The sequence below is a fragment of the Podarcis pityusensis genome, assembly GCF_964106645.2.
Source record: "Podarcis pityusensis genome assembly, chromosome: 8".
NCBI classification, from domain to species: domain Eukaryota; kingdom Metazoa; phylum Chordata; class Lepidosauria; order Squamata; family Lacertidae; genus Podarcis; species Podarcis pityusensis.
This window is the reverse complement of record NC_138033.1, coordinates 62,174,894-62,190,543: the sequence shown is the minus strand read 5'-3', so window position 1 is coordinate 62,190,543 and position 15,650 is coordinate 62,174,894. Positions and strand designations below refer to the sequence as shown.

The window sequence follows — 15,650 nt, the reverse complement described above, 5'->3', positions numbered from 1 at the left end:
CAGATCTAAATAGTCAAGCTTGGGATAGATCCTGTAAACCTTGTCCAGACACAGTGGGGAAAAGCTGTCTAGCCAAGAATGGGGTGTTGGTGGTTTTTTTGCTTTTCTTGAGGGCAGACGAGACTGGTGCTGGAAGGTTTATTTTCAGCAAGGATGCCGGGCGTGAAGCACCCCAGAATGACTCAGAGGCAGAGATCACAAGTTTGACTGCAGAAATGAATCAAGACAGGAGATTCCCTCTGATCACTCTGTTTGTGTGTGAGAGTATTTGCAAACCAAATCAGTTTTAGTTTTTATTTTCAGTTCCAGTAAATTGCTGAGCTTTTCAGTACACAGCAAGGAAGAACCACTTCCTTATCATCGAATCACGGAACAGTAAGTTGGAGGGGATCCCAAGTGTCATCTAGTCCAATCCCCACCTCCTGAGCCTCACCTATCAATCAGACTGCCATTTAAGGGGCCAAGTCTCTCTTCCAAACCCTTTGTCAGATTGCACTTTGTTGTCTGTGATTGTAATAATAACAAGTAAATAAGACCTCTAGGTCTCACTTTCATGGAGCAATTAAACAGGCCACAATGAACGCTCCCACATACAGAATTCTCACACATAATGGATTTATATTTTTTGTGTGTATCTGAAAGCCAGACTTTGGAACTGGTCTGTCCCCCCCCAACAAAACTATTAACAGCATTCTGATGTCATCTGTGTCCACAGAGTTGCATTGGTAAAATGTCAAAGATGTGTGTAGTGCTTTTTTTCCTGGGGGGATGCAGGGGTACGCATACCCCGAAACATTTTGTGAATCTTTGTACTTGTGTCCATTTACTGTATCTATTTTTCCCGATTTGAACTATAAAATGGTGATTTCCCGGAGTCAAAATGAAAGTACCCCTAAACATTTTTTCAGATGTGTGGATATGTGTGTGTGCTTCTGTGTGACCAACCTGGTGACCTGGAGGTATCATTGAACAACAATTCCCCCTCATCCCTGGCCATTGACCATTCCCGGCTGGGGCCTGTAGGGAGTCCAAAAAATACTTGGAAAGCACCTTGTTGTCACCCCCAGCCAAAGGCTGTTTCAAAGGTCCAAGCAGATACATTGCCTCCCCCCGCTCAGGGGTGTAGGAAGGGGGGTGCAGGGGTGTGGTTCGCCCTGAGTGTCACCCTTGAAGGGGGTGACAAAATGGCACACCGCAGGGGGCGGCACTTACCGTGGGGAGTGACACGGTAGCTCGGGGCCCCGTGCTGCCCAAAACGGCAGCGTGGGGCTTGCATCCGCCAGGCGGTCTCTGTGGGCAGCTCGTTGTGCCGCCCCCGTGCATGGATCGCCCTGCCTCCTCTGCTCCGGGTGCTAGAGCAGCTATCTATGCTCCTGCCCCCCTCTTCATTCTCTCTCTTCAGAAAGGGAGGAATACAATTCTCTGGGATATGGATGCTTTATGAGGGACGCGGGTGGCGCTGTGGATTAAACCACAGAGCCTAGGACTTGCTGATCAGAAGGTCGGCGGTTTGAATCCCCGCGACGGGGTGAGCCCCTGTTGCTCGGTCCCTGCTCCTACCCACCTAGCAGTTCAAAGGCACATCAAAGTGCAAGTAGATAAATAGGTACCACTCCAGTGGGAAGGTAAGCGGCGTTTCCATGCACTGCTCTGGTTCGCCAGAAGCGGCTTAGTCATGCAGGACACATGACCTGGAAGCTATACGCTGGCTCCCTCAGCCAATAAAGCGAGATGAGCGCCACAACCCCAGAGTCATCTGCGACTGGACCTGACGGTCAGGGGTCCCTTTACCTTATGGATGCTTTAGCCTTCTCGGCTGTAGCACTCGCTTCTTTGAAACTCCTTCCCTAAAGAGGCCTGACCTGATTCATGGATGATGATACATAACTTATAATTATAAACCCATTTATTTATTTATTCATTCATCACTGCCATCCCCTTTATAAGGCATTGTGGGAGGGTTGGACTAGATGACCATTGGGGTCCCTTCCAACTCGATTCTCTCCCAAGAATTCAAGGTGGTGCGCATCCGTCATTAAAGCACCAAATCCAATTACAAATCGGGAGTGAAGTTCGATGATAATGTAATGAGTAGTTTTAACTGAGAAGCAGCAGCGCTGGGCACACCCCTGCTGGCCACAAATATTACTTCACAGAGCTCTGAGAGCAATCTGGCTCCTCTCATTTTGCAAAGTTGCCTCGCCCAGGAAGTGCCACAACTGCTGAACACCCCACGATCGTGCCAGTTTTCATCCCCTTTTCAATAGCTAACGGGGCAGCTATGGGAGTAAATTTGCTCCCTGAAGGCGCCAAAGCCATTGTTCGCTAGAGCAAACTCCTTCCAGGGCATAGCACCAGCCAGCTGTGTTCGCTTCAAGATCCTTCGCTTCTTGTTTACCCCAGAAACAATAGATGGGAAGTTTGGTTAGCGTCACCAGAGAGAAGTGAAAGGAAGGAGGCTGTAGAAGAGAGCAGCCTTTGGACCTGAATGGGAACTGCGTTAGGCAGGTCAGGAGGTCACGGCCTGCCCCGGGTGAGAAAGGGGCCGAGGAAGGTGGAGAAATAGCGCCCTCTTCTGGAGAAAGCAGCCAGGTTTTCACAGCGTCATCTGCTCTGCAAAGCAGCTCACCAGACGCCCCCTGCCAGCAGCCACCGGGTTATTGCAAATGTCCAAAGAGGGAAATGAGAAACAGCATGGAGGCAGTTTCATGAACCCTGTTGTGTGTCACTGCTATTGAGACTTCAGCTGCGATTCCTACTTGCCACAGACAACCAGGCCAGTGGCTATTTGCAAGCTGGCTGAAATGAACTCAGACCCAAATATGGAAAGGCAACAAGGGCCTCCAGTCAACCCTTCTCTCTGACACCCCAAATTTTGGGAGCCTCGTGTAAGTGAATATACTCATGTCTGATTAAAGGTAAAGGGACCCCTGACCATTAGGTCCAGTCGTGGCCGACTCTGGGGTTGCGATGCTCATCTCACTTTATTGGCCGAGGGAGCCGGCGTACAGCTTCCGGGTCATGTGGCCAGCATGACTAAGCTGCTTCTGGCGAACCAGAGCAGTGCACGGAAACGCCGCTTACCTTCCCGCTTACCTATTTATCTACTTGCACTTTGACGTGCTTTCGAACTGCTAGGTTGGCAGGAGCTGGGACCGAGCAACGGGAGCTCACCCTGTCGCGGGGATTCGAACTGCTGACCTTCTGATTGGCAAGTCCTAGACTCTGTGATTTAACCCACATCGCCACCCGCTTCCCGATGTTCTGATTAACGGACAGCAATTGTATCTTTCACCACGAAATGGCTGATTGCAGAGGAGGAAGGCTTTGAGCGGGGGAAGCAATGCCTGTTACATCCTGCCTGCCTGTTACAACAACCTTGCAAAGCTTGCATGCAGGGAGCTTGGTGTGAAGAAATCGGCAAACTCTTTGTAACGGGAGAGGTAGAAGGGATGCTTTGAAATGCTGGTTTCAAAATAAAATACTTCTTTTCTCAGGAGTTTTAAGTATGTGGGTGTATTTTTATTTGCTGCACTCTTCTCTCACTCACAAAACAGAACATTTCAGAACTTGACATTTCAATATACATGCCATACTGCAAGGTCGAGTTCCTACGTAAGAGAAGCTGTTCAGGAGTCCAAGGGTCAGGTGGAAATGAAGCATTTCCAAAAAAATCTGTATATACTTTGGTGTAACTGGATTCCTTTCTTTCTCTACCTACGTTAACAAGACACACACAACATCACCAAAATACAGAGCTACAAGTGACCACGCACCCTGCAGATGGGGGAAAATTGGGCTCCCCTCCCTGACGGTGCCATGCCACATGCCATCAGGGAAATTGGCACCAAGCACAGAATTCAGTACTGTCATGGGACTGCCAATCTATTTTTAATTCAACAGGTTTCTAGTCCTTATGACATTGAAGAAAAACACCTCAGAAGTAAGTGGAGACTTGACAACCACTAGGAGTATAGCATGGACAGCTTTCATCAAAGTCAAAAGTCAAAGTCAAAATGCCTTTAGCATTTTAGCTTCCTCACCCTTTGGATTCCCTCAGGATTCCTCATCCCACAACTTTTTTATTCACCCCCCACGTGACTTTAGGGACCTCCTCCAAGGATATTGGAAGTTAAGTAAATTGTACAGAATAATCAAACAGATGTTACAACTTGCTATTTGACGCTGCAATTCAGCTTTTCTTGACCCTGAATCGGGGCAGGGGCAGACTTGGCTACCATGGTGCAGGCGATTCATTAATTTGACCGATTGGAAATGGATGTATATCTCTGGATTTCTTTTAGTTTTAGTGTTTAGGTTTTTTTATTGGGTTTTATAAACAAGAATAATGTTGTACAAATAAGTATACTAAGTTTTCTCATGTCGTATATCACAAAAATAGCATAATAAATGTGGAAACATATCTACAACTTATGTTTCATTATTAGTGGTCAGTGTGTAAGTTCTTGGTTCATGAACTGGTTTAAACAATTAGGAAGAAGAAGAAGAAAAGGGGGAGGAATGGCAAGTGCGGGTTTAAACTCACTTGCTGGATCTGTCATTGAATTTGTCATTGCTTTTAGTCAAACACAATGATTGATTGATTGATTGATTGATTGATTGATTGATATTGATTGATTAGGGCACTGGGACTCACACAGCCCTGATCTGGGTTCTCTGGGATGCATAGAATTTAGTGTATTCTGCCTGTGGTATGCAACAAATGTCCCAGCAACAAATGAAAGACTGAATGAAGACAGAGATCACTGCAACTCACCCACATCCCTCCTCCGGTCCAGTGATGTGAAGCACTGAAAAAAATAACACATAACAATAAAGGTAAGTTATTCAACCCACACACCTCTCTCTATACATCCCATGCAATCCTTTGAAACACATGGCAGCCTTATTCTTTGAAACCTTGGCCATGGACAAATATCCCAACCAAATTTCCAGAGCTAGTTTTACAAAGACATTTTTTTGACCATGATGCAGTATTCAAGGGGGCAGGGGGGCAGGGGTGACACCAGTGGCTAATGGTAGTGCCTTTGGGTAATAATAGATCCAAAACAATGGTTGGGCTATTTGTGTAGAAAGGTCAGTTAAATATATATGATGAGGAAGAGCCTCCGCCGTCTCCCTAATCAGGAGCAGGTTCATAGCGACCTTCGCTTGCCCTACTAAAAATTCAGGGCTGCAAAAGGGCCATCGAAGAACAGGGGAAATAAGCAATTGGAAGGAACCGTTTTGAAACTGGGCTACTGAACACTTTCATCACAGGCAGCTCCAACTCCAATTAAAGTCCTGGTCTGGGTAGTTCACCAAGTTGACTCTCGTAGGTTCTCAGCTCAACAGACACAGGATCACAGGCTTCAGACCTTTCGGAGCAGATGTTCCATGAGCCCCAGTTGGAATGGCAGTGCTGGATAAGGCAGATGGGAGTTCAAAACATCTGGAGGTGTATATCAGGGTGGCAAAGACTTCTGTAGAAGCTGAAAGAGCCTGCTGGAGACTGGAGCGAGTCCCGTCTCCCACAGCATGCTGTGCGTTCCACCTGGTTGAAACTCTCAAAGCTGGGCTGATTTCTGAGTTTTTCCAGACCTGCCCTGGAGTCTTCTATCCCCCTTAAAAGAAAAAAAAAACTACTGATTCACAACAGCTAGAGGCCAGTGTCCCAGTGCCTCTTCCTTAAGCCCCTGAGCTTGAGACAGGAAAGAGGGTCCCCAACGGCCTGTGGGAAAGTGAAATTCATGAGAATGGGACATTCCTAAACTTCTTCTCCAAGGTCCCTTGAGACTCTAGGGAGGCCTCCTACAGAGGGTGTACGAGGAATATTAAATGTAAGTGGGCTTAGTTAGGGGCAGCCTCTCCCCAGCCCAAGGAGCTTTGCTCCTAGGGACTGCGATTTGGCTTGGGTGGATTTCTCCCTCCAGCAAATGGGATAAATTTCCTGCAGACATTCCTGCCCTCTGACATCTTGTGCAACACTCCACAGCTGCCTCCTCCAACAGGACGGCCCCTGGGCTCTCCCTCTTCTGTTTCTTCTGTTTCTCTCTCTTCTCCCTTAGTATGTGAGGAGGACAGGGACCCTGGCACAATATTAAACTCTTGACAAAGAGATTACATTGGCCAGGGACATGCCCAGGTGCTTAAAATATATTGGAACATGGGCCCCTGGACGAACATGTGCACAAACTGATTTATAGATTTAAATTTTGTGTTTCAATGTTGCAACCCATCACGGGACCTTAGGGCAAAGGGCAGGTAATTAGTACAGTGGTACTTCGGGTTACATACGCTTCATGTTACATAGGCTTCAGGTTACACACTCCACTAAGCCAGAAATAGTGCTTCAGGTTAAGAACTTTGCTTCAGGATAAGAACAGAAACCGGGCTCCGGCGGCACGGTGGCAGCAGGAGGCCCCATTAGCTAAAGTGGTGCTTCAGGTTAAGAACAGTTTCAGGTTAAGTATGGACCTCCGGAACGAATTAAGTACATAACCTGAGGTACCACTGTAATGACAATAAAAATACTAAACAAATTGTCCAGTAGCACCTTAGAGACCAACTAACTTTGTTCTAGATATAAGCTTTCGTGTGCATGCACACTTCTTCAGATACCACTTCTTCAGATAAAAATACTAGAGGGACTTGCAGCAAGCAGGTGTGCCTGGGATTGCAGCTTGAGCTGATCGTGTCCAGCAGGTGAATCTTTACATTGGGGACAGGGCACTTGCATTTCACGCACAGAAGCAGGGCCTCTGCTATCCTTAAGCCAGCTAAGCAGCTGCCTAGGGGGCAGACCACTTTGAGGGGCACAGTTTTATACAGATTATTTTTGTTATATCTTATGAATTTCTGATTTGCTTTTATTTATATTTTGAACAAATTTATCATTTCTACAAGACACCTGTTTTTGAAAATTGAAGTAAGAAATCTTTTTTGGGGGGGGCGCAAGCAGATAACCTTGCCTACCGCACAAAATAGCCTTGCCAAAGGTGAAAAATAGCTCGGCAGCAGCACTGCACAGGATAATAGAATTTGTAGAATTGGAGAAGAGCCACGAGGGTCATCTAGTCCAACCCCCTGTATTGTAGGAATATTTTGGCCAATGTAGAATTATAAAGTGTCAAAATCGAGATGTGGAAAATATTGAAACAACGAGGAGAGGCAGCACTGAGATATGGAGATATGCTTCAGAGATCTAGACCATGAGGAGCTCCGAAAAATTAATAATTATAATTTGGACTATAATTTGGGTTTTTAATTTTAATTGGAGTATTATGATTGGATATACTAATTGGATGTTTTTTATTGGAAAATCAATAAAAATTATTTTTTTTAAAAAGGAATATTTTGGCCAATGGGGCTCAAACCCATGAACCTGAGATTAAGAGTCTCATGCTGAGCTACCAACAGAGCTATCCCAGGAAATAGGAGAACTTGTCTACCTTGGAACTAGCAGCTCAGTCTCGTTGTGGGGATCTGCCGCAGCAACTGAGTAACAACTGTACAATTTGTGGGTTTTCTGGGTTTTCTTTTTAAAGAAGCCGCTGGAATGGCCTTGTGCAAGCAAATAACTGTTGGCTTGGGAGGCTCTTTGTGGCAAAGCCCCCCGAACAGCCTCTTGATCCCTAATCAGAGGCATGCTGCAGCTCTGGCTGACCTCTGAATCCCCCCTTTGCAAGGAAGCAGGGTGTGTGTGTGTGTGGGTGTGTGGGTGTGTGTATCTTATCAGCACACGTTCATAGGAACTCAGTCCATGCAAAACTAAAGCTCAGTGTATGAGCACAGCATGTGGGACTCTGTTCAAGCCAAAACCCTGGGGGCACCCACTGCAGATAGCCTCTCCTGCCCCCTGCAACTGTAACCCACAGTCTCATGCAGTCGAGCTACACCTATTTTCTCCGCCTCCTCCAAAAAATAAAATCTATTGTCTTTATTTTGTCCCAGTTTTATCTGTTGGAGAGATTTGGGGTGCAGGCTTCTTCCTTCCCCCAAACACAGATCATTTGCAACCTGTGCATTGATGATTGAAGGTTTCTCTGCTGGATACTAGGCATTCAGTCTCATATGTTGCTGTTGCCAGCAGGCTCAGCCCTCAGACAGCAGACATTGCCCAATGCATCCGAGCTACAGTTTTCCCTTGGGGACCCTCCGCTGTGGGTGGGGAGGGTGCAGCACTCTGCACGCACTCAGAGGCATGCTGCCGCCACCAGCCACCTTCCTCCTGCTGCTGCTGCTGCTGCTGCGAGGTTGAGGCTTTACACAGCCTCCGGCCGTGCCGGACACCCTGCATAGGGACCAGTCAGGGCTGGGCGAGGGAGTGGGGCAAGCAAATGGGGCAGCCCCCAGGGCCCTTTCAGGAAACAGCAGTGTGATAGGGGAGCGCCGCTCTGAACGCGCTCAGAGGGCCATGCTGAGAACACTTGCTTGCTCGGGCTGGAGCTTAAAAGCGGGGAATCATTAAAGTGTGGAATTCTCTGCCAAATAATTTTAAGTCAATGAAAGCACTTGGGATTGCTTTCCTTACTTAGTTTGGATCATCTTAATGCAAACTTTTACAAGTTGTTCGTATCATTGAAAGCTCTGTCATTGTGGTTTTTTTAAAGACAAAATATGTTAATATATGAGTTGTTTTTTCTAAACTAAAACCTCAGTATTCAGGTTAAATTGCCATGTTGGCACTTGGCGATAAATAAGTGGGTTTTGGGTTGCAGTTTGGGCACTCCATCTATAAAAGGTTTGCCATCACTGCCTTAGCCAACGGCCATCCAAAGGCATCATATATACGTCGCTTAATTCTGGCAACCATAGTTTGAGATGTTTCAATTTGCAGCATTTGAGAATCTTAAAACTTGTTGGGTGTTGTTGCTGCTGCTGCTGTGTCAAATGCCTTTTTTAAAAGGTAACTTAGCTGCCACAGGCTGGTTCCCTGCCTAACATGCAACAACAGGAGCCAGGCACAGCAGGGCAATCTGCTGCGGAAGAAATTGAACCAAGGAGGAGACCTTGGCAATCGAAAGTGTCCCGGCAGCTGACACCCGTGGCGAAAGCCCTAGAGAGGTTTTGAAGGGGGAGCTCCCTTACCTTCGGCCTCTTGAAGCAAGCCCAGAAGAAATCCAGCCACGGCATGATGGGGGCGCTCCGGGACTGGGCGGGGGGTCAGCAGCTAGGAGCCAGGGGTCTGTCTCTGGCCCCAGGGGAGAGCTGTCCCCATAAGATCCAGGAATGCCAGCCAGCCCTTCTGTCTGTCTGCCTAGAGCAGCTGCGGCAGGAGCTGGGAAACAGGCAGGGAGGCGTTCCCTGCATTTCAAACCCAGCTGCACCGTTATTCCGTTGGCTGGAAAAAGGCCTGGGATGCCAATTGAAATTCCCCAAACATTACAGGAGGGTTTTTTTCCTTAAAAAAAAAAAAGGCTTTCCTTCCTCTCTCTTTAAATGCACCAGTCCGGCTGCTGTGAAGCAGGGAAGGGAGAAGAATAGAGGAGTCAAGAGGCAGCTGTGTGCTTGCCAAGCATCTGAAATCCAAGCCTGCATACCAGAGCGAGCGACGCATCCAAACGCAGAGTTGTGGATCTCTGAACACGTGCAGACAGCTCCCAGGCCGCTGGCTCGTGCGAGGACGCAGTTGTTGTTGTGTTTCATGTAGCTGGAGGAAGGGGACGAGGGAATGAGGGGGCGTTTCATAGAACTGCAGACTTGTAGAGTTGGAAGGGACCTCTGAGGGTCATCTAATCCAGCCCGCCCCCTGCAATGCAGGAATCGCAGCCGAAGAGCCTCTGGTATCCAGGAAGCTGCTCACTCACCCAGTAAAGCATTTTCTTTTTCTGCTTGCGACTGGGCATGCTCCGCTTCAGACACCATGATGCCTCTCAGCATAGCCTACTTCGCAGGGTTGCTGTGAGGCTAAAAACAGGAGGGGGCAAATCTTAGGAACCAAGAGAAGTTGCGTCTCCTGAACGGAGCAGCGATCAAAATACTTTACCATCCACTCCTCTTCCATTTGTGAAAATGCCCCCATCGTCCTCCTGACTGGCTCCGTTCTCCTGACTGGCTCACACTCCAGGATTAGTCCTGTATTTAAGGGACATCTTCCACACTCTGGAAATGCAAAAATAGAATTTGCAAAGACATTTGGGTCATACAGATCATTCCTGCTAGAGCAGTTCAAAGAAACAGTGGCCTTAGTTCAATTGTTAAAAAAAAGGGAGGGGGTCCTTTTCCACACCATCAGAAGCAGGCTCTGGTCACTGGGCTGCCGTTGGGGCAAATGGTATTTCAACGGAAGCATTTCAATTACAGTGGTACCTCGGGTTACATACACTTCAGATTACAGACTCCGCCAACCCAGAAATATTACCTCGGGTTAAGAACTTTGCTTCAGGATGAGAACAGAAATCGTGCTCTGGCGGCGCGGCGGCAGCTGGAGGCCCCATTAGCTAAAGTGGTGCTTCAGGTTAAGAACAGTTTCAGGTTAAGAATGGACCTCCTGAACGAATTAAGTACTTAACCCGAGGGACCACTGTATTGTTTCTAACTAGTTACCCTGTATTCTATAACTGATGTTTTGAAATGCTGTAAGCCACCTTGAATCCCAGCTTGGGGAGAAGGTGGGCTAGAAACATATTAAAGGGTGCAATACGTCCTACACAGAAGCACCGGCCTGGCCTGCAGGCTCTATGCCAGCAATCTGGCTAGTGCCAAGGGTCCTTTGGCACTTGGCTGATGGGACTGAGCAATTAAGTCCCTCAGGAGGCAGGTGGGGGCTCTCCCTCCTCTGCCCCACAGCTCTGCTGTTCCCTGGAGTCAGGGTGGAGAGCAATAGGTGAGGGGGCTTCCTCCAGCAAGTTATTCCTACCTCCTTCCTGGCCTGCAGTGAACTGTGGTTGGGTACCCCCCAAACAGCCGCAGTGCCTGGAAGGAGCCCCTGACAGATGCACTGCCAAGGTGGAGAAACGGCAGAAAATATGTCTAAGCATTGCAAGGCCTGGACTGGATGACCACTTGGGGACCCTTTCCAACTCTAGCATTCTGTGATTCTATGCATGTGCCAACCTGAGCTCAAGCCCAAGGGGGGTTTTATGCCACAGTGAATTCTGCAAGGCTTGACAGCCACACCGTGTGGCTCTTTGCAGCACCAGCTTAACCCAGCTTCTCCCTCTGCATTGCTCCATGTCTGCTAGTAAAAAAAGAAGGGAGGGGGGCAAATACTATAGAATGAGGCTCCCCAAGGCACCCTGTAAGCAGCCATTTGGTGTGCAGCAAATTTCCACTTTCTCCTTCCTTGGCATGGACGTTTCCCAGAGGTCAGGCAGAAAGAGAGAGAGAGAGAGAGAGAAAGGGAACTTGTGGCAAAGACATCCAGGCTTATTAGCATAGAGAGAACAGAAAACCTTTTATTTCCCGCCCGCTGAAGGAGGCCCAGGAAGAAGAAAAGCTGGGAGAGGACTGGAAGGAAACAAGCAAAGGCTGTCTGTCTCCCCCCTCCCTCCCCGCCCTGCCCACTTGAAATGCCAGGCACAGGGTGGCAGCAGCAGCATTGGGGAAGGAGAACAGTAGTTCAGAGGCAGAAGGACCTTGACCCCTTCCCTGCTGGACCTTCTGGCAGAACAAAGCCCTTGGTCCATTTTTGCTTCTGGCCAAGGTGGGAGCAGTGCCAGGGCCCAAGTGAGGGAGGGGCATGCGGCACCAGAATTTGCTGGCAAACATTTCCATTGCTACGTTTATTCTAAGCCAGGGGGGCCAACGTGGCACCCTCCAGAACTCTCCGGACTCCGATTCCCAGCATCCAGTGGGGGCTGGTGGACCTGGCGGGGCACCTGGGCAGAGCCTAGGAGGTTATGTGGGCATGGCCTAGGAGGTGGCTCCTTCTGAGTTGCCCATCCTCTTCGCTTGCAAATAAACGGCAGACACTTAAGCAGTCCAGTTGTGCAAATACTTAACACCTAAACTGTCCAGCCTCAGTTTGGAAGGGGTCTATGCTAACACACTTCCTTCTCTGCCATCACATTAAAAACCACCATAATTAAATTAAGAAGAAGTTCTGGAACGCATTGTGAAATGTAGAACAATGGCCTATAAATGTTCAACTGAAAGACGCTTTGAGAACACCCAAAGAATGACTTACCAACAATTTGAAGACAACAGTGTGGACGCAGGCAAAAAAACAATGTGCAGAAGGCAGCAAACACACCTTATGGCCGTGTGTGGGCACCCCGCTCACAAGGAGAAGCTCTTTGCACCTCTCCTCTGCCCAGGAGGGGAACGAGGGCAGAGCCCCATCTTGGTGCTCAGTGAAATGAGGTTGTGTTCAAGGAGGTTGGACGCAGGAATGGAATTGAGGAAGCAGGGGCTGAACTGGAAGACAAATTGTCTTGCATTGCATTGCAGGTTATGGAAGGGAGATTTTCTGAGGCTTTTTGTGGGTGCCATAGGAGATACAGTGGTACCTTGGGTTAAGTACTTAATTTGTTCTGGAGGTCCTTTCTTAACCTGAAACTGTTTTTAACCTGAAGCACCACTTTAGCTAATGGGGCCTCCTGCTGCTGCCACGCCGCCGGAGCACGATTTCTGTGCTCGTCCTGAAGCAAAGTTCTTAACCTGAGGTACTATTTCTGGGTTAGCGGAGTCTGTAACCTGAAGCGTATGTAACCCGAGGTACCACTGTACTGGTATTGGAGTCGGATTCAAATATTTGCTCACCCATGAATTCTCAGGCCACGCTCCTTTTGCCACCCCCAAGACTGATACCTGTACATTACTCTGCACCCTGAGTCATGTAGCAGAAGGCATGGAGAGTATAGCTTTATCACTAGCTCTAGAGTTTGCCCGGCTTGCTTTTGGTCTCACATCGTTCTTCCGTCCATAATCTGCTTGGCTTCCCTGATGCAAAACTACCCGATGTTGTCTGAGGAGGGTTACATAACTGCCACCCACAACCTGCAATCCAAGTCAGACGTTGGCTGAGGCACGGGGCGGATGCCCTGTGGACGGCCAGGTCTCCTGGGAGGAAGAGGAGGAGCCCCTGGTGAGGCTGACCGCTTGCCCCCATGGCCCTCACAGCTTCTGCAAGTGGAAACCAAACGCTGCAAAACAGAAGGACACAGACACACGCATACACACTTACCGAGCAAGTTAAAAATAAATGGAAAATTTATTTCTGCACCACATGCCAACTCCTGAGATAGAGAGCGAGGCTCCTTACTGAACCGGAAGCTGGAAATGGCATCGAGCCCTGAGATTCCATCCTCGGGGCTACAGCTGCCTCAAACTCGCTTGGCACTGATCTCTGGGGCAGACAGCAGGAGTGGCAGAGACTCTGTGCGGGTGGCTCAATGTGTACAAGAGACACCACGCATACGGGAGGAACAGTGGAACAGTTGAGGGATAAGAAGAAACATAGTTGCTGGAGAGAATTAATATATTCAAATGAATAAATGCTAGTGGAGATGCCTTTTTTGGGGTGGCGGGGGCGAAGAAATAGTTCTTGATGGCCTCACATTTTTGTGCAGAGGCTCCCCTTGTAGCTCAGGGGCCAGCAGGCGTCTTCCTGCAATCAGGTCTTTGCTGTAATGCAGAAACAGCCACGACGGAAGAAGGCCCTGTACATCACTAGTCACTGCACAACACATCGAAGATGTCATGCCAGATCTCTGCAGGACTTGACTCTTCACATGTTTTTGCAGGATCTGGGCTCAGGCCTTGAAGGCTGAGGGGTGGGGTGGCCCTCAGGGGAGAGATTTGGGTTTATAGTCTTTCACTCATCAGGGCCTAGGGGGGTGGTTTTGTGGATCAAAGTCTTCTATTTCCCCCTTTTCTAGGGAGGCAGCATTGCTATGTGAGTGCTTTTTCCAAAGCCCAGCCTTTGCAGAAGAGAAGGAAATGCTCTGCTTTTACGGAGCAACACAGAGGGGAGGGGGGCAGAAGGCAAGGGAAACAAGACCTGGGGTGTGTGACAAAGAGCAGAAGCCTAAGAGAAGCCTCTCCCACTCTCTTCGCTGCCTAGCTGCAACACAACAGCCCTACGGTGTTGCCAATCTCTGATAATTGTTGCCACCACCCTCCCACTTAGTGTGGCAGCCGAGAGGGGAGGGGACTGAGGATGCACCAAAGCAGTTACTTTTAAAGAGCCCATTCCTATAACCAGCTGCACAAAAGGCAGAACTGCATGCAGGCGAAAGCTTTCCCATCCCTGGATTGCCATCTTTCAAAATTATGCTCTCCCCACTCCTACCAGGCAAGACCTTTTTTCTTCCTTCCTTTGTCCTATCTGGAAGAATGGGTGTGTGTCTTTCTTTTTCAAGTCAAAGTCTGGCTGTGTGTTTACAGTACTGTGCTTCCTTCAAGAAGCGTGTGTGTTCCATTAGACCATCAGAAGAGCCCAATGGCCCATCTTATTCAGCGTCTCAGAGGCCAGCAGGATTCGAGCACAAGGGCTCTCTCTCCCTCCTGAGATTTCCGGCAACTGGTATTCAGAAGCATTGCTGCCTCCAACTCTGCAGGCACAGCATAGCCATCCTGGCTAGCAGTCCCTGTTAGCCTTGTTCCGCCATGAATGTGCCTAGTCCTCTTTTAAAGCCATCTAAGTTGGTGGCATCTGCTTGCAGTTTCCACTGGAAGCGAGGGAGGGAGAGAAGGAATGTGGATGTGTGGGACAGAAATAGCTGGGTGGAATCAGAAGAGAGCTGAAGACATTAAGCCACATACAGGACATGCCAGCGGTTTTTCAGCTGGCCAGCAGGCGCCCTTGGTGGGTGGGTGGGTCGAGGGGAGGTCCCACTTTTATGTGCAAACTCTGTTTGGTCACAAGGAAGAAGCAGAGGAGAAAGCCAAGGCTGAGCAAGAGCAAAATTCACAGCCGTTTCCTGCCATTTGCCTACCTGCAGAAACCAGGAAGGTTAGGCCTGAACCCAAGTCCTTTGACATGTTTACATTCTGCATGTGCTAGAATGCACTGTTGCAGCCTTCCAACTCCAGGATAGGAACCATGTGGCCCTCCAGAGGCTCTTGGACTCCCAACCATCAGAGATAATGGGAACTGGCAGTGCTTTTTTTTTCCAGGGAGAACTCACAGAAACTCAGTTCTGGCACCTTTCAGGTGGGTTCCGGCACCTCTCCATTGCCATTCTAAGAGAACCAGAGAGGTGTTCATGGTGATTTCCGGCACCTCTTTTTCTAGGAAAATAGCCGTGGGCATTGAACAAGGTCAGAAGGGCCACAGGTTCCCATTGTCTTTCGCTTTTATTTGTTTGAAAACTTAAGGAGTCTGTTGCCTGCTCAGCTAACTAAGGCCTACATCGTAACAATTCATCTCTTTCATTAACTTACAGGAACAAACAATCTGAAAAGTTTGCAAAAACAGATGCCAGGATTATCCATGGTCACATGAAAACTTAACATGGCCTCTTCACATTCTACATATAAATTCTTCTCCCACTTGAATCTGATGAGATAAAGCAAAGGGAGCAAAGCTTTGCCGTAGCTGTCGATGCCCTTGGCTGCTCTAGAGCAAGAATAAAAATCTTTGATGGTTGGTCTTTCCAGGGAACAAGAGGAAAACTGATCATTAGCCTGTGCCCAATCTAAACTGAAAGCTAATGAAAAACTGTAAGCATTTGAAGTGAATCACTGTCAGCAGGGGGACTGGC

General features: G+C 48.4%; 1 protein-coding gene across 1 annotated transcript in view; it reads right to left on the bottom strand.

Moving 5' to 3' along the window:
* Positions 1–9,299, bottom strand: part of STARD8 (StAR related lipid transfer domain containing 8) — a 67,856-nt gene extending 58,557 nt beyond the window's left edge. The window contains exons 1-2 of the mRNA XM_081017722.1: positions 9,091–9,299; positions 4,778–4,811 (exon numbers count right to left, since the gene is read on the bottom strand). Coding sequence (XP_080873848.1) covers positions 4,778–4,811; positions 9,091–9,135 — 79 coding nt within the window. The 5' untranslated portion in view covers positions 9,136–9,299. The remainder of the gene's footprint in view (positions 1–4,777; positions 4,812–9,090) is intronic.
* Between the last annotated feature and the right edge of the window lie 6,351 nt (positions 9,300–15,650).